This window comes from Streptopelia decaocto (genome assembly GCF_964273445.1).
Source record: "Streptopelia decaocto genome assembly, chromosome: 2".
Taxonomy (NCBI): Eukaryota; Metazoa; Chordata; class Aves; order Columbiformes; family Columbidae; genus Streptopelia; species Streptopelia decaocto.
Window position 1 is genome coordinate 13,371,590 of NC_138655.1, and position 26,200 is coordinate 13,397,789.

Genomic DNA, 26,200 nt, shown 5'->3' on the forward strand with positions numbered 1-26,200 from the left:
CCAGACAGAGGCAGGCTCAAAGAAAACAGGGCACCATCTGCATTTACCTGTCTATACGTGGGAATTGTCTCCAGATATACTTTCAGAGTCAAAGTCCGCCAGCTCTGCCTGGCCTTCGGGTGCCGTTTGGCTCCAGCTGTCCGTACAGTCTGATGCAGCATCATCCTCGCCCACCGTCACCTCCACCCAGTTGACCTCTGCTGGCTCCTCGTTCTCCTCGCTGCCATGGCCGTCGTGGCTGTTGCACTCCAACCTGTCCGTACCCTCCGCTTGATTCCCCAACAAAGAGTCTTTCAGTGGTTCACAGTCTCTTTTTGCTCTCACCACTAGCTTGCCCCCATTCTCTTCATTCAGTTTTTTATGCTCCTGGTAATGCTGCCGAGACACCTCATTACCGTTCTTTGGACTCTCGATGTGTTTTGATCCCTTTTTCTGGCTTTGCTCTTTATGACCATCAACAATGTGCTGCTGCCTATACTGGTCAATCCATTTAAGTGACCCTGTTCTTAGTGAAGACCGGTTTTCCTTGAACCAGCGAACTATTTCAGTTCTCGTGAGTCCAGTCTGAGATGCTAACTGGTCATACTCCTGGGGTGATGGCCACTGGGTCCTTGCAAATGTGCTTTTCAGTAGGTGAATCTGCTCTTGGGTTTTCTTAAATGTGGTGGAGGACCCAGATAAAGCACCAGGGAGCTGGGAGCTGCTCAGCAGTTCTGCCTGGCTTATCGCACCATTGGGAGTTCCTTGTTCTTTAATTTTTCTGTACGATCCCATTGAATCTAAGACAGCTTGCTCCATGCTGTCCCTTATCTTTCTCCTCTCAGAGAACCATGAGTCTATCTCCCTTCTACTCAGCTTAGTCTCCACTCGAAGCCTGTCCAATTCTCCTTGGGTAGGAAAAGAACACCTTAAGAAACTCTCCTCAAGGGCCCTGAGCTGCTCTTGAGTTTTCTCTTTGAATCTCTGGGGAGTAAAATCTGTATATGGGTGAAACGAACGGCCATGACGACCAGCTGAAGGTGCTATTTGATCTTTCCCTAAAGCCTCACCAGGGATGTGCACAATGCCCCTCTGACTTCTGTACCTGTGGTCACTGAACCACTTCTTGATCTCACTCCTGGAGAGACCCGTTGCCTCTATCAGCCGGTAGACTTCTGTGTCATCGGGAAACTGGCTTGCCATGAAACTGGCCTTCAGCTCCGCTATCTGCTCCTTCGTCTTTTTTCGCTCAGTGGCTGGTGTCAGCGGAACAGCAGTCAGCTTGGCAGGAATCTCAGGCACCTGGACTACATGAGGACGCTTGGCCTCTGGGGCGCTCGATAAGGTCTGTATCGTCCTCTTTTGCCCCTGGTTTGGGGCAACAGCAAGCGTAATCGGTGAACAAGAAACAGTTGAACCATTTGACACAGGAGTCAAAACCAGACCAGTCTGGCCCAGTATCTGACAAGGCAAAGCTGTCTGGATGATGGGCTGGGGCATTTTTGCAGTTGTCAAAGGAGCTGGCAGGACAGTGATAGTTTGGGGAACTGCCTGGATAGTCCCATTGAACATCTTCTTTCTGGCCTCCTCCACTTCTTCGGGAGACCAACTTATACCATGCTTCAAACGCTGCGTAGCAAACCAGATTCGGATTTGTTCTTCTGGATGTTTTGATGCTGCTGTTAACCACGACAACTCTGCTTGTGTTGGGTAAGGAAATTTATTAAAGGAGTTGATCATGGTTGCATTAGTGTCCAGTGCAGAGTTGTATTTGGTACTGTTCAGTGGTACCGGGACCTTGGGGACAAGGTTGATATTTGGTGGCAGCTGTACAGAGGGCATAACATGGGCTAACACATCATGGAGAAGGTCTCCATTTATACAAGCAATTGCTTCAGTGGCTTCAGTTATGAGGCGAGGGACAGTACCATCCATGTGGTTTTCCTTAACTCCCTCTTCTGGCTTTTTGGGACCCTTCTTGGTTTCCACTTTAGGTTTTCCTGGTTTCGTCATTGGTGTTTTACTTGCACTAATTCCCCCATGAAGTGAATCATCACACTCTGCATTTTCTAGCCCACCACTTGTGACAGTGACATCATTAGTGGTGGTCTCAATGGACTGCTCTAAAACAGTCTGATTATTGCGTTTAATTAATTTCAGTTTAAAGTTAGTCTCTCCTGGGTGGTATTTTGTGTTGTGGTCAGATAAAGAATCGTATTTTTTGGTTGTGAAGTTGCATTCAGCACAGACATACAGGGGGTTGAGAATGACATTTGGATGCTGCGTGTCAACATGCTCTGTAAATTCATTTAAGTTCTGTGTTGAGTAAGGGCAGTATTTACACTCATAACCACCCTGGGGTTTCTTAGACTGATTTTCAGCTGGGGGTTTTGCCTCAACCACTTCGCAGTCTTTGACTGAACTTTCTGAAGGCCAATTTTTTTGAGAGTCCTGCTGTGGTGTGCCAGCCCCCTTCTCTTTTGGAGCCTCTGCACCCTCGGTGCCTTCCTGCTCCATGACTTCAGAAGTTCGCACCATGCAGGGAGTTGTTGACTTTCTTTTGCTGGCCATGGCAGCTGCTAGCAGTGGGCTGTAGTCCCAAATGGTGACTTTTTTTTGGACAGGGTGAACAATCAGCTCAACAGATCTTGCAAACAGCTCCAACCCTCCTTTATTATTTTTCTCTGTTTTGTTTAATGAAGAATTTCTGCCTCAGTTGTGACCATCAGCTCTGCCAGTAGACCTGTCAGCTGCATGACACCTATGAAACAAAGAACATGTCGTTAGGCGCTGACCTACAAAACACAGATTTAGCAGAAAGCCACAGCTCAAGATACGTGCATTTACAAGGCAATTTCAGATAATGTTGAACTCTTCCTTTCCCTCATCATCAACTTAAAAGAGTTAAAAATCTCCCCACAAAGAATAAAAGCAGTGGGCAATTTGCAATTAAGTGCACCACAGGTAGAAAATGGCTCTGAAACAAATAAGATGAACAGACAGGGGACTTTAATCTCCGCTAGACTCAATGTGTTTAGCTGGAAAAGAAAGAAGATACTGCTATAAATACTTCATCTTTTTATAGAAGCTGCAGTTTCTATTAATTCTTATTTTGAAGCCTGCAGATTTGAAATTAAGTGTGATTTATATTAAACTTAATTACTTCCCACTGTCACTTACCTTGTAAATATGTCTACTAAATGATTCTTGTTACTAATGATGGGTGATTTCTAAATAAAGCTATAGGGCCTGCCTTGGTTATAAAAGTAAAGGCAGAAAGAAGAGTTAAAGCAAATAAACAAAGGTCTGTGTCTTGATCAGAAGTGGGTTCAAAGAAACTGCAGCAGATCTATGGAGGCCTATCAAGTCTTTTCTGGAACAAAAGTTTCCCTTAAAACACTTCTTTTTACTCAGTACTGACAGAGGTAGCTAGCAAAGGTCACAGAAGCCCTTAGATCCCTTTTAAACAGGGTGACCCTGCTGGAATTCCCATCAAGCCCTGATCTTCACTCTCTAGAGAACTGAAAAAAAATATCTACTTTGAAGCATGATTCATATATCGAAGTGGTTTTGGAAGTTCCCAAATGTAAGAATTTCGTAAAATACATATTTTTTAAAAGGATCCAAGGTCAACATCAGTCATCACAACCACAAAGGAAAACTACACCAGCTGTCTTACAAACTACCCAAATTCATCGGGGTGGAAGGAGGGGAATTTAATTCTCGTATCAGGCATCAATAAAAAGGAAACCAATATCAATCACCTATTTGAGAAGATGACTTTTCTAATCAAGGCTTGACTCCAATTTGCTCCTCTTCCTGATCAGATGGGCTCTGGATTCGTAATACTTCCAGGCCTGATGTAAAACTCATCTTCTACAAACAAGGAGTCCTTGGGATGGGCTGGGGAAGGCACCAGGGTTTACAAACTGCAGGAGGATGGAAAGTGGACATTTGCAGAGAAGGCAAGACCTGCACTGATTTTTGTAGAAGCGCATTAAATGGAGAATCTGAACTAGAGATCTAATGGAAGATGTCACTGCCCATGGCAGGGGGGATGGACTAGATGATCTTTAAAGGTCCCTTCCAACCCAAACCATTCTGTGATTCTATGATCTCATGTCTAACCAAACAAACATTTTCTCATTGTGAAACTTGTAAATAATAAGCTTTATCCAGCACCCAGCAGACACAAAGTCTGAAAGAGGTAAAATTCCCACTGCAGTTACATCTGGACACACCCAACATCAACGGTTTAAAACCACCTCAGTGCTGTCCTTGAACCTGCTCCTCTCACTTGTGCATTGGCACAAGAACCAGAAATAGTCACTGTAGAAGCAACCGCAAACTTCTCGGTTCTGTTTGCAGCTGATGAATACTCTGCAAGTCTCTGGAGCGTATTTCTGCTACTTTGCCCATCACAGATCATACCACTCCTGTATATATGGAAACCCCAAATGATAAACTGCCAGAGGAAGAGGCTCCATCTGGGGATAAAAGGAGTGACAGCAGCTTTCAGCTCCATGCACTCAAAACCCAGCATGAAGCAATTCTCCACCAACAAAACACTTCCATACACAAATTCTCCACAAAACACCTTCACGAATAAGGCTCTTGTGGAATGCAAGCTGTGAAACACTAAACACACAGCACGGAGGAGATGTCGTGTAGAGACGCTATTCGTTGTATTGCAGATGTAGCAGCCACGGTGCTCTGTGTTCAGTCACCACCACCTCCGCACCTCCCAGCCCCAACGGACACTGGGGATGCTCCCACATACTCACTCCCATTTGGTGAAGCGCTGGACCATCTGGTTGTTTTTAAATGGTGCATTTAAGCTCCAGGCATCTGTCTGAGAAATGGGGCATCCTTGTGCAGCTCCATTGAATGAGGATGGGGCTGCCCGTGGGCTTATGGCCCTGCCTCAAGCATCTGGCTCGGTCAGGATGACACAGTGCCATTTCTCTCTAACCTGGGATCACCGACATCATTCCCCAAAGCATTACCACCTCTAAGCCAACCTCCCCTCTTCCATTTTCTTTTTCCTTCTCCCTTTTAATAATAAAGCAAGCAGACGAACACAGTGGAACAAATTATGCCTGTTTTTCTACAGATTTGTGCTGACTGACTTTTACATTGGATTACACTGAATATTCTCTATTATTTCCACATATTCCTTCACATATTCCCCTCACAATCGTCCTCCCGCAGAGTATTCTGGCTGTGATCTGTGGCTTGCTGTGTCCCACTGCAGACAAGATCAAAAGTTAGTGACAAACACTGTCCAAACGCCCACCTTCCTGACCACCCATTTTAATGACTATTGCAGAGAATTAATTGCATTTGAAGCTTCTTTCCTTGTAACAAATCTGGCCGAAATGGGCCAAAAGGTGCGAGAAAGGGGCAGAATGGGCTGTGTAAGCCTGGCTGCTGTGAAGGTGATCAGGTCACCTCACTCTACCCTACAAGACTCCACTGCGCTTGTGACTGATTTTCACAGATGAGGGAAGGGAGGCACAAGGCAGGGCCCTGGGAACAGGTAGAGAAGATGAGGACAGATCTATGGGTCCTGGAATGCTCCTCAGGGGCTCGCTCTCCCTCCCAGGCCACACAGCTGCCCCTGATGGTCTGCTCCTTTTCTACTGTATGACCTTCCGCAAAAATACGTCTGGCAACATCAGCAAAAGAAAAAAAGATCAAAAGACATCAGAGCAAGGTTTATTTATATTTCACTGAATACCCTTTCCCTGCCCAGGAAGAAAGAGCTAAGAGCAAAAAGATAAAGGAATGGGAAAGAGTGGAGAACGAGAAACAGCTAGGTTACAACTTCGAATCAAAGGTTTCTTAAAAGTCAGACTAAATATTTTGAATTCCCCTCTCTCCATAATCCAGTGAGCTGCCAGATTGGGTGGTTGTGCTGAGCTCCCGCCTCTCATGGGGACATGGGGATCAGCCCTGGGCAAGGATGCTCTGATATGGAGGAAACATCAAGATCCCTCCAAAACAGGTATTAATGGGTAGATGTATGAAAAATTCTGCCTGCTACAGTTTTACTAGAATATTGTACAGATTGTTGCTCCTATTCTCTTCCCTGTCCTGTTCCACAGAGCATTTTTCTGTATTTCTAACTACTACTTTGGTAACTCTGCACTCTGAATAGCTTTTCTGTCACACAAGAATCATTACCCACTGTAGAAACCAAGCCCAAGTCAAATACTTCTTTTTGGAGGTCAGTAACAACAACACAGTTTCAGTCCAAGATGTGCAGTTTTGGGAAGCAGAAGACTGTGACCAGCCAGAGACCAACTTTGTCCCTTTGACCCATGCCCTCAAAGAAGGGGAGGAAACAAGACCCAGCACTCGCATGAGTGAGGAGAGTTTACTGGGACTTCCAAGCCATGGCCCCTCCAGGAGCTTGGTAAGGATGTCATTTGGGATAAATCAATACACTGTTGTTACAGAGGACGGACAACCCCACCATGGCACATTTCCAGGAGCTGCGTCATGTACACTTGCCACATCTCATCTGGGGACGCCAGGGAAAGCACAAAGAGCATCTCGCAGCTTTCAAACACAACCTGCTTGCTGGACCATCAAAGCCCCATCAGAGAACTTTAAATACACGGTGTGGCTCCTAACAAAGCTGCTAAATGATGCTGCTTCAGCACCTCTGACTCAGTAGCAAGTCACCTCTCCCTGGTGACTGCTGCGCTGGAGTTCGGCAGGCACAGGAAAACACAAGCCTGGCCTTCCAGCCTCTGGATTTCACCTGCAGATGGCTAATCCTCCAGCTAGTACTGCCTCCCAAAATTTTCTGGGAGGGAGAGAAGCTTCCCCTCAGAAACAGCCAAGGCTTAGCAACCAGTACATCATGATGGGAACCCAAGCTATACGTTATCACCAGAGCCCTGTCCATGGCACACGCATCCCTTCAAGGGGCAAAATTCACAGCTGGTGCTCAATGAACAGGGCTGCACCAGGGACAGGACAACCTCTATCCCTAGAGCTGGCCTGGTTCATTGTCTGTGTTTCATTATGGATGGGACTACAGCAAACTGACCTCCTTTTGGGGCTGCTGCTGCGGTGGGCTGGCCACAGGTGCTGGGCTGCTGCTGGTGGCTGCCCCATGAGCCGTCCTTGGACACATGGGAGGCAGTTCTCGGCCTTCCAGCTCACTCACCTGCCATGTCTCCTGCTTGTTTTGCCATGCTGCAGGACATTAAAAACAAACAAAAAAACAAAGCCAAAACAAAAACCCACCTATTGTTCAATTTTTTTAAATGAGCAAACCCACAAAGCAGCACGAGGCAACCAGGTGAGAAACAAAACCTCTTGGCTCCAAGCAGACAGCTGCTGCCACAAACGAGGTCCAAACCAAACCACAGGGAGCCAGTGTGCAGGAACAAGAGCTTTCGATTTGCTTTGCTTCAGCAAAGACATCCGGGATGGAAGCATACAGATCAGAAGCAACATGTTCTTTTAAACCAACCTCCCCAAAAGCGCATCACAGCAGTTACGAGCAAGGCCCTAGTCTGGTTTTGTTTAATCTCCAAAAATTGTTTAAATAATGAAATAATCCAGCCACAGTCATCCGATCTTTCAAACCACTGTTAAAATGGCTCCAGAGCATCTGACGTGAGAATAAAGTGGGACCTAATTTGGCAGCTGTGTGCATGACTGAAGAAACATCACATTTCCTACCTGGTCACCTGGCCCCAGACTGGGGAAACCGTGGAGAACCACACAGGGAAAATAAACCATGCTTTTAGGTCTGGCTGGCATTGGAAAATGTTTGCCTGTGTAGCAATGGCACCTTTCAGCAGAAAAAGATAACTGTACAGTTCAAGCAAAGGGCTGGAAAAAAAGAAATCAAAAAGCTTTCTCTTGCTGAACAGTGAAATCTTTTCACTCTTCCCCATCTTTCCTATGTGCACATAGCTAGTTTTATACCACCTCCCCTTATACACCCCCTCCCCAAAAAAGGCAAGGATTTGGGTAGAGACTGAACTCCTTTTCTGCAGTGCTGTTCCCACATGGGCTCTTCCGAGGTGGTGGCAGAGTGTGAATTTTCCGTGGCAGCTGGGACACAGCCTGGTCATACAAAGGATCAGCCAAAACCCTGCAAGCCGTGGCTGGGAAGTGGTAAGGCAGTGGAGAGACATAGCAAGATGCTGTCTGTCTTCTCTCAAACCCCAAAACATGAGAAAGTCTGACAAAGGCTGTCCAAAGACAACCAAATTTGAAGGGACAACAAATTAAAAAGCAGGGAAAACGTTAACTTTGGCAGCAAGGGAAAAGTGCACCAGAAGTATCACCACGCTGTGCTGCATCTTGCTTCCAGCTCAGGCCTGGAAGAAAGTAATACAGAGGCTGAAACAGGTTGAACCCAGTGCAAATGCGTCTTTACTTTCCACAAATATACCTTGCCTTTTTAAAAAACAAACCAAACAAAAAGCAGTAAGAAAACCACTTTAGTGACACTTGTGTGGTTTGCCAATAAAATCTTTCTTATTTTTCGTCTCACTGCTTCACTTGCTCTGCCCCATGCTAGCAGGGAGTTCCCAGCACCTGGCTTCATCCAAAAATGAAGAGCAGGGAAACCACCACCACAAGGATAGCTGCAAATGGAGCAGGATAGTGCAGAAATGGAGCTTCATTTGCAAGGGCCCACTGATGTTTAAAGAGGGTAGACACATTTTGTTGCTTTGCTGCTCAGGAGCTCAGTCTCCATGAACACCATCCTCTCTGCTACACAGGACAAGCAACAGCAAATGATGCCGTGGTAATTTAAAAACAAATATACCAACCACCATAACCTCCCAAAAACCCTCCTCTGTGTCTGAACATGATGTTTAGTACCACAAAGGCACAAACTCCTCCTTCAGGGCTTTCCCAAGTCCCTTCCCCAGCTGGGGGACACAGAAGTAACAGAGGCACACAACACAGCACCAGCTGCATCTCACTTGAAAGGACTTGTCAGTTAAGTCTTTCAGTCCCTTTTTTTGGGGGGGATACTATCCCACTTCATCACGCAACAAGTGGATCTCAAACCCCAATGCAGATGTCATGCTCTGCCCTCAGATGCCAGTCAGGCCCTGCTGCCCACTGCCTTGTAAACACCATAGGCTGCTTCTGAAGCAGAAACACCACCTGTATCCACTTCTTCCTTGAGCTGACGAATTTACCACCCCTACCAGGACATATCACCAACCTCACCGCAATGCTGCATCTCTTCTGCATGTCAGCAGGTCCATTAATTTGTGGCTATGTTCAGCAATGGTCCTCTCCTTCTTGTAAGCTTCCAAGTTTGTGGGTCCCTGGCTCCCCCAGGACTCAAAAACGCGTGTCCCTGGGAGCACCTCTGCTTTTAACACTTGACTCCAACCTATGTCGTTGCCCAGAAGTCGTGCCCATAGAGTTTGGAGCAGAAAAGGGTTGTCAGGCATTGGAACAGGCTGCCCAGGGAAGTGGTGGAGTCACCATCCCTGGAGGTGTTTAAAAGGCAGTTTCCTATGGGCATGGTTTGGTGCCAGAGTTAGGTTATGGTTGGACTTGATGATCCCAAGGGTCTCTTCCAACTGAAATGATTCTACGATTCTAATATATAACTGATACTACTTGACAGCATCATACCCCTCCCAATCATCTACTCTTCACCCACGAAGGCTGCAGCGACACAAACACGCAGCACGGGGCAGAGCTACCATCCTGCTCCATAGCAGGGGCTCAGCTCACACTCATTAATGTTCCAGTAATATTATTCTCCTACAAATCCAAGGATGAGAGGTGAAACACACATTTCACGGTGCAACAAAGGAACATGCCTAGGGTGATGTTTTTCTTTCCTTACAACTGTTTTTAGCATGCAGCTGCTACAGTAATATCAAAAAGCGCATCAGCTAGCACAGCAAAAAAGAAATGCTGTTGCTCTCCACTGTGATAAAACACTTAAAAACATTGCTTAATTATATGCAGGAGACTAAGCAGAAGCAAACCAGGGCAAATACTTCCTGCATGATGGATCAGGACTGTAATGATTTACAAAAGAAAACGACAGAAAGGCAGGCAGGTTTTGTGAACTGCAGAGCAGAGCTTTTAAAACAGCATTTAATTCAGAGCAGCCTAGAGCTCCGACACTTCTGCAGTTCTTGGTAAGCCGAATAAAAAACAATTAATGAGGAGGTATACAGATCATTAGAGCAATAATTTTTTGCAGACACATGAAAAAATAAATTTGAAAGTGCTATACATTTTTAATTTGCATATGTCGCTGTAGACATTTTTAATTAGAAAGGAAAAACAATCCACATAGATGTTTGTGGCAGGGTGCCGTGGCCAAGAAGTTTTGTCTACTGAGAAGCAGAAATTGCTAATTTTTATTTCTTTTAAGTACCAGAGGCTCACACCTTTCAAAGGTGATCAGCAAACCAAGCTGCCTCCAGGACTCCCAACTCCACCAGCAACACATGCGAACTGGGGCAGAAGCAGATCCCACCTCTGCCTTGCACCCCTACAGCGCAATCACTGGGAGACTGTAAAAATACACAGATAAACCAAAAATCACAGAACCACAGAATGGTTGGGGTTGGAAGGGACCTCTGGAGATCACCTAGTTCAACGCACCTGCTAAAGCAGGTTCACCAGAGCAGGTGAAATGAGGGTTGTTGGTGGAGATGGGCTGAGGGTAGGATGAAATGGGGTTTCAAAAGGCACCAATGGTAGTAGAAAACCCTGGAGAACTGCATACCCAAGCCCACCCACATGCAAGCTGCCTCTGTACATTAACAGCTCAGCTGGGATGTGACCACTGTGTAGAGATAAAGAAACTTATTCTGGAAAACACAGGTATTCTGGAAAAAAAAAAAAAACAAACACCCTTCTGCAGGCTTTGCCAGAACAGGTTGTGTCAGGCAGTACCATGCAACAGGCATATTTCAGAAAACACCATTCACAGACTATTCTTTCGAACTGAAACGTTCTCATTCGTGCTGCTGCAAAGCCAAAGACATGGAAGAACTGGTGGTTTTTCTGTGCTGCATGCTGTACAAACCCAAGTGGTCAACCCTTCCCAGAACAGGGGAGGTTGAACACTGAGTGCTCTGAATTTTCTGTTTCAAATACTCATCTGCAATTGCTGGCTTGTAGTTTCCTGCCCCACCCCCCTTCTTTAAATGCATGCTTAAGCTTAGTTGCTAAAATCCAGATTAGGCCTGATTTTACCTTTTTTCCCTCTTTGGAAAATAACAGAATAATCTACCTAGGACGAAAAACATCACCTCATAGACTAGTTTATGTCTCGAACCAGTATTTATATTGTAGCAAGAGTCACTTGTCCCACCCAAGACAGTGGCCTTAATCTCAGGTCCACCAAGACAGTCCCTCTCCAGGAGGGCACGCACTTGAGTAGATGGGCAAGGAACGAGCAAGAGGGACAAAATGAGACAGGGACAAAAATCCAGGTTTCCTTGCTTCCTGGCCACTGCACTGGGCACGTGAGGGCTGCAGCTCACACCAGTTTCTGAAGTTGGCACAGTCTGGAAAAAGCATTATTTCCTTGTAGTCTGGGCTTCTGTCAGAGGCACCTGCGTTGGTGTCCTGCTCAATACATGGCTTAGCTGGTGACCTCTGCCAGAGCTGCAGATGCGCATGGGCAGAAGGGACACAAAGTCCCAGTGGTACCTATGACTGTGCCACTCAAACCCCAGAGATGTTAGTGGGTACATGCCTGGGGCGTTGTTCTCTCCTTTGGGAAGAAAAATATAAACAGACCTCTTCTAGGCAAGAAGATGTATGAACCACTCATGCAAGATGCAGCTGGGTACATAAGCAGATGTTCTCAGCACCCTCAGCAGATGTTCTCAGCACCTTCAGGGGACTTGAACCACTGTCCAACACCCTCCCATCAACAGCTTCCCAGGGCAGCGAGCTCCAAAGATGTGTCACGTACCATGTCAAAATTATCTCCTTGAATCAGTGGTGTGTTTACTCCTAGGGTGGGTACTTACACGATCATCAGAGAGAAATAAAGACCAACAGATTTCTTAAGAGAGAAATAGAAACACTATAAAAACATTCATTCTAATTAGTTTAATTGCTTGTCTGTGCAGCTCACTAAATCCTCAACGTTGGACTGGAATAAAGTCACTGATTTAAGTAATTCTTCATATTGAGATTTTATCCAGCACCATGTGGTGAGAAGACAAGAGACTCACAGACACATAACAAAAGTTATATGTAGACACTTCTTCAGCTACACGGCTAAAACCTGGACAGATCCACCTTCGATTTTACACAGGAAAAAGCAGTTTACTCTGTTTCACTATTCATGTCTTTTCAGGTATGCTTTTAAAGAGCCAGTTCTTTTGGAAGTGGGGTGTGTGAAAAAAAGCACTCTTTCCTCAAGCAACTCAGTAATAATAATTTCCCATTTGTTAAGATCAAACATCTTAACAGCAACGTCTGGTCCCCTTTCTCCTTCATGTCATCATTCTATGATGCTGCTACCACCCAGATAGGGTACAGATGTATACATTTTCTATATTACATTTTCTATTTTACATATTATTACATATTATCTCTCTTCAGATTTATTGTTATTATAGGGACATTAAATGCCTCCAAAGCAGGACGAAGATGGGTTTTCACAGAATCAAGACATTCAATTTCTTTATTCCACGTGCTTACAAAACATAAGGAACAGTACAGAAGTCTTCCTGCTGTAGTACTTCTCACACTGCTTGTCTCCCTTCACACACATTTTTCTGCTCTGGAAACCACAGTGACAATTTTTTGATACTAGAGCATCAATTTTTTAAGTGACATTATCAAGACATTTACAAAGATTCTTGCAGGAGAAGTACAAAGGGGGAAAACAAAATAAATGTTACATGCATATGTTGGGTGTCTCTCTTGCATGGCTATAGACTAGATATAAGCTTTAACTTTCTGAAAGAGAAAAAAAAAAGCAACAACCACCCTTTAACTTCTCAAGAAGTAGCCCCTCAAGCCCTGCACCTCTTGGCTCAGGCAGCACATGGCACAGCATGAAACAGAGAGTAAAGTGCCCAGAGAACCTGATGGAGGGGAAGGAGCGAAGGCTGAGGCCAGGAGATTATTTGGTCACAACTTCTTAGAAGAGCTTAGATTTAAGAGGAAAAGGAAGGAGAATAAATCTGTTCACCAGGATGTCCCATCTGAACATGGCAGGCAATACAGGCAGACTTGTGGGATGCCTGGCCAAACCTATTTGTCCAATATGAGGAGCAGCATTAGCATCAGCCTCACCAAACACAACAGGCAGCACTGAAAGAGTCTACAGAGCTCCCAAAAGAAAGGAAGAAACTCAATAATTAACACAAAACATTAGCAACCTGCATGTGTCTATAGCTGTACACCTCCCGCTTTGACTCATTCACAATGTGTTAGAAAAATGCAGATGGTTTGTGATTTATGAAGCTGATGAGTCACTGTACCTTCTTCCTTCCCCCCTCCCAAGGGCTTCTCTGTGTATCTTCATGTTGCCCAATGAGAGGATAATAAAGCACTACAGCTAGACTAGTGTAAGGTCTCCCTCCCACAGGACAGTTTTAACTGAGCCCCCAAAACACTGCTATTCTTCTCTACCGCCCCCATTTCCCTCTCCACTCATCTACGCTCCAGTGAACTCCACGGCTATTGCTGCAAGTCATCCAGTTTGACACTGCTCATGCAATCTGAACCTTTGCACGGCTGAGAAAAGCTTCAGTACACAGTCATTTCCCCCTTTTAAAACATTGGGTCTGGCTTATAACTGTAATACCTAAAAATATTTGCTTCCTGAATGGAAAGCCTGGAGCTACAGTGCCAGACACCACTGAAGGAAGCCTAAAAGGAGGGTCTGGGGTACAAAGCAGCATCTTGGAGTCCACCACATTGAATACTTGCTCAGCCATGCAGTAGAAACATTCACCTTCACACTTCCAAAAGCAGGAATTCAAACACACCTCCTTCGAAACCAAATCACCCCTGTAAAACACAAGGAGGATTTTCACAGGACCTGCGTACTCAGTGTCCTCCAAACTCAACCAGAGAGTAGCAAACAAATCTGATGTCCACGGCGCTTCAGGGCAGCTCCGATTTTAAGCACATGAACAGTCAGCCGTTGGCCTAACTCACACGGTTCAATACCCTGATGAACCGAGGAGGGAAACCTCAGGCGTCCCACGTCAAAATGCCATGTTTCTCTCTGGGGGTGCGAACAGACCCCCATGCATGTCCCGCTGCTGGCGCAGGGGAGCACACTGCAGACACCTGTGCTGCCTGTGCTCAGAGCCAGGTCAGGTCTCTTGCTCGCTAGCCAAATTCAGATGAATGACCTTAAATTGCTGGCAGATGACACATATGTGTTTCCCAGCCTGCATCTTTATTTAGGCGACTCTTGTGATACAGATAAACCCCTGCATTGCTGGGAAAATACATCTCCACGCTCGAACCTGAGACAACTTCTTCCCAGCCGTAGCTGGTGCCACTGTCCCAACCAAGACGGAGACAAAAAGCAGGTGTATAAGGTCAGGAGGCCACACCTCTGCTGTCCCACCACGCAGGAACAGTGGCTGCTGCTGGTTAGGAGGAATGAGGTGCTCAGGAGAGTACCAGCCTCTGCAGCGCTTTGCGTCTGCCTGACCTCCCCAGCTCCCTCTGGCCCTGCTGACCAGCAGATCTAGTTCAGCTGAGGGGTTCTGCAAGTATCTTGGTGTAAATAACATTCACTCTCATCTTGTTGCATTTTACACTAAATTTTGTTGTGCTCAAATGAAAGTCTGTTTCAAAAGTGGCCTTGTATCAGACCATGAAAAAACGTAGTTCCACATTTGGAGGCTTTTCTTCCCTAAAAGCAATGACATGTCCACTGACTATGTAAAATGTGTATCTCCTTTCTCCTCATACAGGGGTCTGCCTTAGATAGTTAATGACCTGTGGTGATCAGAGGATCCCTCCGGCCCAGTATTTGGAGGCTTTACAGCTGTTAAGACACTTATCTTCACAGCAGACCTGTGAATTAAGGCACTGCTATTATCCCCATTGCTCAGATGGGCAATTAAGGCATGGAGAGAGTGTGGCTGAGGCTCCATTAAATGGCCAGGTGAATTTACAGCTTGCTGCCACCAAAAGGGATGGGGTAGTGATGGTGCAAAAATCATGCCTCACCCAAGGTCCCCAAGCAGGGCAGGAAAACGCATCCAGGTTTTCTGTGCTACAGGCCACTGCTTCATCTTCCAGTAAATCCAGGTTATTCTCCTGGCTTGCAAGTTGAAGAATATTTAACAGCCCCTGCAAGAGGAGCTGGTACTTAGATTAGGTCCCAGCAAACAAGCACCAGAGCCACAAACCCACCACAACTCTTGCCAGCAGGCTTATGGGAGGAAGCAAAAGTCTGTAGATCAAAGGCCTGAACTATCTCCCTTCCCTCCGAAATCAGTCATCAGGCCAGGTGCATGTACACAGCAGAGAAGCTCGTCTGCTTCTGACAATGCCAAACCTCCCTCTGTCCTTGCACAAGCTAAAAGTTACCTTCCTCTGCAGCAAAACACATCGCTAGCAAATTCACACCAATTCCTCCTGGTCTTCCTTTGCTTCAATGCTACAGTTCAAGAACTCTCTCGTTTCCTTTTTTTTAAATTTTTTTCCTAAACAATGGAAAAAATCTAGTATCAAAAGGAACACTTTCATGTGATGAAGACCTTCTCATGACAATCCCATCTCATCTAAAGTTTGTAAGCACCATCAATATACTTGTACTCTTCTCTCTTTCTGGCTCTGAAGGCACTGGACAACCTGATTCACACCTCTCAGGCAAGGGCATATTTTTCCTGCTGTCGGTAATACAAACTGATCGTTCCTAGCATGCATCACATTACCCCTTCATCAGTTCTTCGGTCAGCTCTGAGGTCAAATACTGAAAAAGCGACCCTCTGGACGATGCTTAGCTACTCTGTTTTCCATCATCCTAATCACATGCTGTGTCTGCAGAAGTTGCGTTATTACATCTGCTGTACTTCATCTCCTGCAATTTCCACTTAGATCACCTCTACACATCATCTTCCCCTTACTGGCTTCAAATTTTATCTCGCTCTGTTTTCAAAGTGTATTTAATTATCTCTCCTTTTCTTAGTAAGCAGCCAGACCTCATACCCACGCAACACACTTCACTTTAGTATAATCCTATAGAGTGCGTGACAGAGGACCTGTGTTCAGCAGAAGAGGCAAAGAGACAACAAATAGCAAGGCCAGCAAGATCCTTTGAAACACCTGCATGCTTTTCCTTCGCTGCAGGTCACAAAACACTTTCACCAGCTTACTTGGCATTTAAAACAAGACCAAAATCCACCAACAATTGTCCATCGTTGGACAGCAGGAGCCAGTGGAAGCATCACTGATGTTCCAGATGTCTACACCATCTGAAGGCTAAAATTAATAGTTGTCTGGAGCTTAAGTTATTCACCCAGTAACACCTTCCTACCCTGTACCACTGTTCTAATTTCTTGTCATCCAACAAATATGCTCCTAATCAAATATTTATCTTGCTCTGGATAATCGCAGATTATACATACAATTTTTAAATTAAAAAAAATGCAAGGAATAGAGTCAGAAAGCCTTTCAAAACTGTGCCTGCTTATGGGGAAAAGGCTTGCCTTGCCATGAGGCACAGAGATTTTAGGAGGGTGTGTACAGTTTATTAAGCGTCCCTACAAGCAAGATGGCAAACAAATGCATTTTGCCCTGGGGATCATGGGACCGAATGAGCTTCCCCTTCCTCCCCACAGCACCCGTTGCTGCTGCGATTTGTCACAGGGCAGAGCCACTGCCCTCTGTGCACAGTCACAGTTTTGCTGTTGGGAGAATTTGGCATGGCCACAAAGGACCTTTGTTCGTGCCAGAAGCTGGGTGCACAATGCAATCCTTCCCCCTTGTCACACAGAGCTGGGTTTCCACAGCCAGGTTAGAAATTCCGCAACGACTGCAACCTACAAACCCAAATATTGTCCCCTCCCCAACATGAGATTCTTCTTCCCACATCAAGTGCTGCAGGACAGAGGAGACAGGGGAGCAGTTGCTGCTTTTTGGGGCATTAATTCATGCAAACTCTAACCTGAACTGCAGTAAAGACAGGTCTGAGGAACCGCGGGAGTTCTGCCATCAGCCTCTTTGCAGGACTTTTGCTACCTGGATACTACGATAGCAGCCTGAATATAAGGCTCTCCAATTTCCAAGTATATTTTTGTCCTCAAGAGGCCAGAAACATGGCAGATAGATCTGATCTACCAATATGCAATTCCTTTGTGCCATATTTTCCCATTTACGCTTAATCTGTCAGCCTGCATGTGTGTCTGTATATATTTATTTCATTGCAGCAGCTCTGGGCCATTGCTCTGAATCCAGCCTGTCCCACCTTTCCCTCAACTGGCCCTTGCAACGAGGGTCCCTGGGCCAGGAGAGCAGCTGCCAGAACTCAGGAGCTCCAGGAAAGGACACCAGTATGGGGGCGGGGGACAGAGGGTGAGCACACCCTGACACGATGCTGCTGGAGAGGAGTGGGATTCAGCAGGACGCTGAACTGCCTCTGTATTTTCATTTTGCCCAGAAAATACGAAGAGAAGATGGTTACTGGATCATTCACAATTGAATATCCCAGTTCAAAAGAAGCAATGCTTCTTTTGGAAATACACAATGGAAGAAAGTCGAAAGGATCTTTGTAAGTAAATTAAGTGTCGTAAGATCTGATTATGTATTAAAAATAATCATAATGGACACACTTGTAAAAACAATCAGATTAGCAGAATTCATGCCTTTGCAGACCTTTGCCATCAAGTACGCCACAAACAAGGACACATTTTGTTTCTTCTAATTTTAAACATCAAGGGATGTAGAACAAACCAGTTCCTACTTCCAAAACTGAGTTTGATCTCAACCGTCCAAAGCTTGGACACACTGGCATCCGCCCGGAATGCCCCTTATGTTCCCAAACCACAAAGGGACCATGTTTCACCCAGACAGATTATTGCTATGCTGAAGAAAAAACTGCCAAGGAAAACAAAACCAGAAAGAATTGGCAAAATCTTCCATTCATTTATTTCTTAGCAGCGGAAGCGTTTGCCATTAGAACACCTTAAAGCGTGAAAAAGTACCCTTGGAGGTCACCTTGTCCCATGTGTTTAAATCGGGGTGAACTCGCTATTCCCAGCATGGGGCATCGGCCGCTTTGTCTCCCTGGTGCCTGGATTCCCCTGGGGCTACTTCATAGCATGTCCAGATGAACAAACTGTAACAATGATGCTTGAGCAATAGTTGAGAAATGCAGAAAAGGAGGAGAACTGCTCCTTAAAACAGGATGTTTGTCTAATATTTTTTTTTTTTTTTCCTTTTTGAAACTGCGTTTCTTCTCCTCCGGTTTTTGGTGAGTAGGAGGGGTCCCGCTTGAAAAAGCAAAGGCTGGTTCATACACATGGAAAACATCTCCCTAGGGAAACGTGTCTTTATTGCTTCTCGTGAGGTCCATTGATTATTTCACATTGCCTTTTTGGTATGTCAGAAATTGCTGGGCAATTTTGCTCCATTAAAAAGTATCTGAAGAAATTATTTTTGAAGAATTTTGTACACATAATTGATTCCCTCCCCAAATTAAAAAAAAAAATAAAAAAAAAAATCAATAGCTACTCTCCAAAAAGATCACATTGGAATTAATAAAACACAACACTGCCAGGAAGCCATAGCAAGGCAGGAGCATGGAAACAGGAGTCAACACAGAACGTGGTCACTCGCCGCTATCTTGGTCAACAGAAGAAAAGCAAGACTCGCGCTTAGGTTTGTAACAACCCATAAGCCTTGTTAGTTCAGTGTTCCTCTTATTTCACATGATTCATGTTCCCTTCCCAACCCACCTCCCTCTCTTGCTGTGAACTCCAGAGCTCTGCTGGTCTCATGGATCATCATCTTGCTATTTTTTTCCAAAAAGGCCAAAGGGAAGGTGGAAGGAAAGCGTTAACCTCTTTCTACCCGTACCTGTGACCTGTGCTGGCTCCAGCCCTGCTTGTCTGCCGGCACAGCCCGGCGAGGTCCGCAGAGGGAAGGTGTTACAGAAGTGTTAAGTCTCACTGTTTCCGAAAAAAATCACGTCATTTGGGCAGCCTGCGCTGCCTCTCCAGCCAAACGGAGCTGGAAATCCTGCAAAGCCCTGAGCGTAACCACCACAGAAAGCGTTCAGGAACAGCTCATGAAACGATAGAGCCAGGAGAACCACCAAATTTGGGATCAACTGTATGGTGTGGACTCAGAAATCACCTCCACTCAGCCAGTGTGCTCTCAGAGTCAAGTTTTACAGGAAGTTTGAAGGCTCATCTCCTTCAACACAGTATGATAGTGACCCATAAGACTGCGTGGCAGGGCCACGGAGCAGGAGAGGCAGAGAAGCATCCAGGACCAGGCTGCAGCAGCGTGCCCAGGACCTGTACTCGCTCCCCACCCCCAGCAAACCCTCCTCCTTTCCCCTCTCTGCTCTGCAAAACAGCATCCAACCAACCAGTAATCAAAATCCAGTGTGACACTAATATCCAGTATTTGTTTGCCAAAACACATGTGCTCCTTCCAAGTGAAGGGAAAAAAATCCTTAATGATATAATTTCAAGAGCCATATATCTTGTGACCAGTTTGCATTACTATAATTCACCTCCTGGCTTTATAACGTTTGTGAAAATTTCTCTCTCAAAAAGAAACAGCCAAACACCCCACCATGAACTCCGTGAGATGTGGCAGCTCTTTCCATGGCAACCCACCATCGCCTGCTTTTCTGCTGTGCAACAAAGGAGGGCAGGGAAAGAGCCTGACGAAAAGCTCCAGCTGTCGACTCCAGCCAGGCAATCCTACCGCCCCGGGGAACCGAATACTCTGGGGAAAGGCAGCACTTCTACAGACTTGCTGCTGAAATGCGTCTTAGCTCCAACTGGTAACCAGCTGCTGGGTCATTTGTAGGCTGGTTGGTTTGGTTGCTTTGTAAAAGCACAGCCAACGTATTTTGTTTCCCAAGCGGGGCAGAAAATTACTTTTGTAGTCGCAAAAATGTTCTCTGCACTAGAGGGGCTCAGTAGCTGCCTCCAACAACCAACGCCACAGGTTGCACCTGATGTTCCGCTACCACCAACCTGCTGCTGCTGCAGCACCAATGGAACATTCTATGCTCTCAAGCTTGTCTCTGCAACCACAAGTTTTCATTTAGAACATCCTCCCTCCCTCCCCAGCTCTTTGCACAACAGTTTCAGGGGTTTAGGAAAATCCACTTCCCACAGCAAGAACTGATTCCATTATTTGAAGTCATCCGACCCCAAAATTCAAATAAGAAGGTGGGGAGAGACAGTAGTTCCATAGATTAATGCTGGGGATGGCAGAGACGTCAAACCACATCTCAGAGAAGCGTTAATCAGTCATCACCTCTCTCAAATGCAGCCTGGGTTTCAGACACCTCTCCTGACAAAAGCCTTGGCAAAACACACATTTATGTGAGGAGCTCCAGTTCAAGCAGATCAGCAGCTTTCTGATGGGGAAATGCTTGCTCATCAACATCTCCTGTCTCAAGACTTTTGTGATATGTAGAAAACTAGATCAAGACTCACTGCATGCTCCACACCTGAAAGACAAACCCAAGAAGACAACATGAATTCTTGAACTACTTCTATCTTTTCTCCCCGAAGTTGTTCTCTTCATGAGTTGTCTTGTGGACGTGATCTGCTTTTCATCCAAAGCCTTTTGCCTTCTCTACCCCCACAAAAATGTCCAAGGGATGAGGGAAGATCAGGCAGAAGAAACCACAAAAACTGCTCCTGATTTGTGTGGCCTCTGGAAACACTCCTGAGAGGCAGTCCCTGAGGAAGAGGGCTGCTTCTCCTTGGGGAGGAGTCGGGCCCAATATGACCTGGTGCATTCAATTCCCCTGGTACCTGCTGTGGCCTCACAACAGTAAATTCAGGGTAACAATCAGAAGGGAGAGAGAGGGAACAAACAGGAAACCCTTAAAATGCAACCCCACTCATGCAGGCCGTGGGCCTGCGCTCTCCTTTTGAAAAAAAACATTTCTAAAGCAAAGTTATCCCCTGCATGGTACTGCAGGAGGAGGAACGACATCCAGGGAGCGTGAAAAGGCTGCGGAGCCTGTAATGGAAAATCCTCAGTCACTGAGCAGTCCTCTCATAACACTTACTAAAATAAAGCGAATATGATGAAACACAGCCCAATTGCACCCAACACTGCTGAGAAATTGGATCTGGCTGCTGAAATCAGCTCCCAAACCCCTCCTCTCCAAATACTGGCGGTTCACATCAGTTAACTGCATCCAAACCACCCCCAGGCAAGAAAGGATGAGAGAGACTAGACAGGACGGGTCATCCCATGTTTGATTCATCTTCAGAGCAGCACTGGTGTCTAAATCTTCACTGATCTCTTTTGTCACTTGCCAAGGTTCAAATACGGCATCTCTAGCAGTTTCCTAAAGATGAAAGGTGGCATTGAATAAAAGAGTTCAAGGGCGATGTCCGTGGGACATTTTAGCTGTTGTGTGAGTAAGAAAAGGAGCCTTAATGTTAGGTCTAGGAAAGCAAGTTTAAAAAAGGCCCCTCTGTTTTCCTGTCATAATTTGTTTTTAATTCTATACCTTATTCTTTCAAAACTGAATTCAAACAAGAATAGACAGATTTTAGCCCTTTTGTGAAATATATCAGCCTAACTGCTGAGGTCAGTTTTTTCAGACCAATACATAAAAGCAGAAGATCTGGCTGAGGAGATTCAGCGTTGGCTGATTCATCCTTTAGAAAGTATCAAGAACAACCATCCTGGCACTTCAAATTTGTTCCTTTGAAAGCAAAACAATTTAGTGTTGGTATCAGATAGCAGGAACTGAAGAAGAAACCCTTTGCAGACTGCCCCGAGATATTTTTTCAGGGCTTCAAATACCAAGCAACGGGATAGCCCCCACGGTCCATCAAGCTTGCAGTGAACCCAAGTGATGCGAAAGGCATCCTCTCCTGTTCATTTCTTGGCATGGTGGCTCAGCATCGCTGCTCCCCCCATGTCTCCTGCCCCAGACGTGCAGAGAGAGACCAGGGAAGCAAAGTGGGGGAAGAACCACAAATTCATTAACCCACCAAAAGGGGCTTCAAATGGGATCCACGCCTTGTATTTCAGAGGAAGCAAGGCACTGCCTGAGGCTTGCATAAACAAAAACACCATCACCATCCCTAAAAACCACACAGCAACAACCCATCAAAAGCATACTCGAAGCGTGGGGAAAAAAAGTGCAATGAGACTTCATCCAGATCTGAAGCAAGACATCAAGATGGTGTTGGTTAAAAAGAAGTCTTTCCTCCTTGGACGGTCCCATGTCAACATGCAGGAGCATATGCACACAACATGTATCAAGCCATACAAAACCAGCACACACAATTGCTCTTTCCTTAGGATGTAAACATCACCAGGAAAAAAACATTTTTGAACTCAGTCCTCTGTTCGCTTCCAGTCCCAAGTGACTCAAAAGAAGGGCTGTCTGAAGATGCTCAGTAGCAGGTCAATCTTTCTCAGCAGGTAGGAGAGCTATAAATCAATCACTTTAAAATAATAAAAAAGGCCAATGCCACAACCTGAAGCTTGCTAGGAAGAAGTAAAATTGGGGGTTGGAAAAAAAAGCTAAAGATGAAAAGCACCTGTAATCTCTTTAATGCAGCACTGAAGTTCTTGTGAAGAGAAAGTACAGAAGTGATAAGAAAAGGAAAGAAAGAAGAAGAAAGCAGCCCATTGACACCAGCTATAGATATATATTTTTTTAATGGGCATTAGGTCAGCGGGGCATTTTCCATCTGCCCTGCTTAAACCAGAGCTTTGATGATGTTACACGTGTGATTTTAATACAGCCCCACCAAGATAAATGCTGAAAGTTTGGTTTTTGTGTGTATATGTGAGAGTTCATGGATGATAGCACAGGGCTCTCCAGAGGGCAAGAAGGGTGTTTTTGATGAAAACAGCAAGTGTTGGGTCACACCTCAACTGGGTTTTGGGCTGCTGACAAGGGAAAGGGGAGAGAAAATAATAGGCGAAGGGGGCTAGAAGGGTCTGGAGAGAAGGGGAGAATAAGTAAGAAACAGCTTTGCCCTCAGCCTCTTATAGTCTTGAATTCAACTCAAATGGCCAAAGACCAGCCTTGCTGCTGCCAAATCCCTCCCTGCAGGGCACCTTCCCTCTGCCAGCGGAGCCCTGGGCAGGGGCTCCAGGCTTTCCTCTCCACACTGAAGCTGTAACGTACCCTCATTCCTGCCCAATTTTTAGCCCAGCCCACAGTCATGCCCATCTCAACTCTGATGGCTCTGCATGTTGGCCAAGGCAGCAGTAATAAAACACGTTTGTTGGTGTATTTTTACTAGCAATTTGTATCTACATGTAGATGAAGACGCTCCAGGCTTCCTCCTTCAAAAAGACTACAAAAAAAGGAAAGATCACAAATCCACATTCTGCTTTTCTTCAAAATTCCACAGTGCTTTTCCAATCTAATTCAATAAGGACTGTGAAAACAGACTGAAGTCTGCAAGAGGTCCCAGTGAATGAGCCGCTTGACTAACACAGTGGAAGTTAAAGAAGGCTGGCTAGACGCTGAAGTCAACATTTAAAACACAGACTAGGGACAGACTGAATGGAATTGGAAGCTGGCTTTCAGAAAACCCTACCCTACAACCTTGGCAATCTCTTAAATTTAATTATGGCAGTTTTAGGGTACGCTAACATAATTAGACTAGATTATAGTTTCTCTTAAGATGCGAAAGATCCTTGAAGAACAACACGGTTTTTGCCAGCATCGATTCACAATGCACATAACTGCAGGCAATGCCTTTTAGTTGAAAATATCCTATAAATCTCCAACGAGTCCAGAGAATCTTCTGTCCACTACAATACACACAGCAGCAGTGTTTCCCAAATGGTCATTGTTTCAGGAGGCCTGAAGAACAGCTGGCAGGCATGAAGAACAAAGCAGAAGATGTCCCTGTCTATGGGGAACCTCCACCACAGGCAGCACAGGGGTGGTGATGCTACAGGTTGTGCTTGGATTCACTCTGCCCTTGGGCAGGTGAAGGTGGGGTAGGAAAAGGCGCTCAAGACCCAACGAGAAGCTTAACATTCACAACTTGTTGTAGGAACAACCAAGGGCTTCATAATTTCCAGTGGTTTTACTTTACACGGGGCAAGATAGAAACAGGGATACATTTTCAAATTTAATTTTGCGTTCCCTGAGGATTATATTCCAGGAAATTACTCTGTTATGTGAATATTGTTACTGCATGACATTTTGGTCCCATTATCTCAGACTCTTTTTGGCATGTATGTCAGATGTGATTCACCATATGTTTAATGACATGCAACACACTGGTTCAAATATATCCTACTAATGCAACAAGCCAAGAGGACCTTTATTTTCTTCTGCTTCAAGTTACAATTTAACACAGAAATGCCTCAGTCGCACAGGCTTCATCCAATTTTAGGATCTCCCATGTAGATTTACAGAACTTTAAACAACAAAAGAAAACCTCTCAAGACAGATAAAACTGTTTTTCATAAATTTGGGAAAGACAGGATTCAGTTTAACTGTTTGCACTAGGAAAGTCCCAATCCCAATACATTCTCCAGCCTTTTTGAGCTATTAATGTAAAGTGGTTTATCTGTACGATTATTAGGCAGGAGTTTTATAGCAAGAAGGCTTTCCCAGATCAACAGCTGGACACACTGTAATGCTCAATGAGCCCCAGGAGCCTCTGAGGATGCTACACCAGGCCCAGAGGAGGCCACAGACAAGCACTGCAGGGGGCAAGAACTGATGCATTTTGAAGGCATCATTTATTGCAAAATTTTGGGCTTTGAAGGCAGGGTAAAAGCAGCACATTTAACAGAGGCTTTTGATAGCCAGTGGGCGGCTGGTATGGCGTCACCTCGGTGCTCAGGGTGTTGGGAAGGGGTCTTGGAAAGGGACTCTGCAGTTTTCCAGCAGCCGTCACACTATTGCTACCGTGCCTCGCTCAGAGCTCATTACGTTGACGTTACCTCTGCTAAATTTACAGGCATATTTTTCAGGTAGCCACAAAAAAGGACGTGACACCTGAGCACAGCGTCCATCTCACTGACACATCCCAGGGCACAGCATATAGATAGAGGTTTTTAGGAGGAAAAGTAAGAGTTTCAGTCCATCTCTCTGACTGGCCAGAGACCCAATGACATGTCTATCTATTTGCTGGGAGAAAAGCGACATGTTGCAGAATCCAGGTGTCAGAAGCAGGGACTGTGACTTACAGAGGTAATTCATGAACTATATATATATATGTATATATATATATTTTTTTTTTTAATATACTTGCTAAGTGCCACTGCCAGTGACACAGTAAGCCCCCTCCTGCAGACACAGCGCTTCTGGGCAAGGAGAGCACAGACGGACAAGCAGAGAGAAGCACTGGGCAAGTGTGGAGCTGAGCTTCCATGAGCCTGAAGCAAACCAACACATTGGAACGACCCTAGGGCTCCACCACCTGCAAGGGCTGCGCTACACAGGGCCCCCAACCTGGGGATGCTGCTTGGAGGAGCAGCCCAGGAACTCCCTGCCCTTATGAGACCTTTTTTTCATGTTTATTCCTTCTGCAACTAGCTTGTGAAACCCTCAAAATACCTTGCTACTTGTTTTGCTATTTAAATGCTCTCTTTGAGCCAACTACCCCCTACCAAAACCAAGAGCAGCTAACACAGTTTCCTTCCCCACTGCCACCACAGCAACTGTTTGGAGATCACCATCTCCCTCCTCTCCATTTATCGTGTCCCTGAGCACACAGCTGTGCATGGAGCAGACACACCACGACTGCAGAGCAGTGCTGGGGCCAGCTTGGTAGCTGAGCACAGGATTGCTTTTTCACCTTAAGCCTCAGGCTTAAGGATACATTAGAGTCATTCTCCACTGGGAATGCAGATGTGCAGCACCATCCCCTTGTGCCTACCTGTACCATCACTGTGGGCACGCACTACATGCCAGGGGACACAAACATGACCCCCAGCCTGCCCTGCCTGCTTTCTATGCTCAAAAACCCTCTCTGGGATCTCTGAAGGTGATGCATGTGTAAAGCTGCCAGAGCCTGTCACAACCACTTTTAACATACAGGGCGTACCTCCAATTTCACTG

General features: G+C 45.6%; 1 protein-coding gene across 2 annotated transcripts in view; it reads right to left on the reverse strand.

The window, feature by feature from the left end:
* Nucleotides 1-26,200, reverse strand: part of ZHX2 (zinc fingers and homeoboxes 2) — a 74,140-nt gene that overhangs the window by 5,645 nt on the left and 42,295 nt on the right. For both annotated transcript variants that reach the window (XM_082044975.1, XM_082044974.1), the window contains one exon: nt 48-2,740. In XM_082044975.1, the coding sequence (XP_081901101.1) occupies nt 52-2,550 (2,499 nt within the window). In that variant the 5' untranslated portion in view covers nt 2,551-2,740 and the 3' untranslated portion in view covers nt 48-51. The remainder of the gene's footprint in view (nt 1-47; nt 2,741-26,200) is intronic.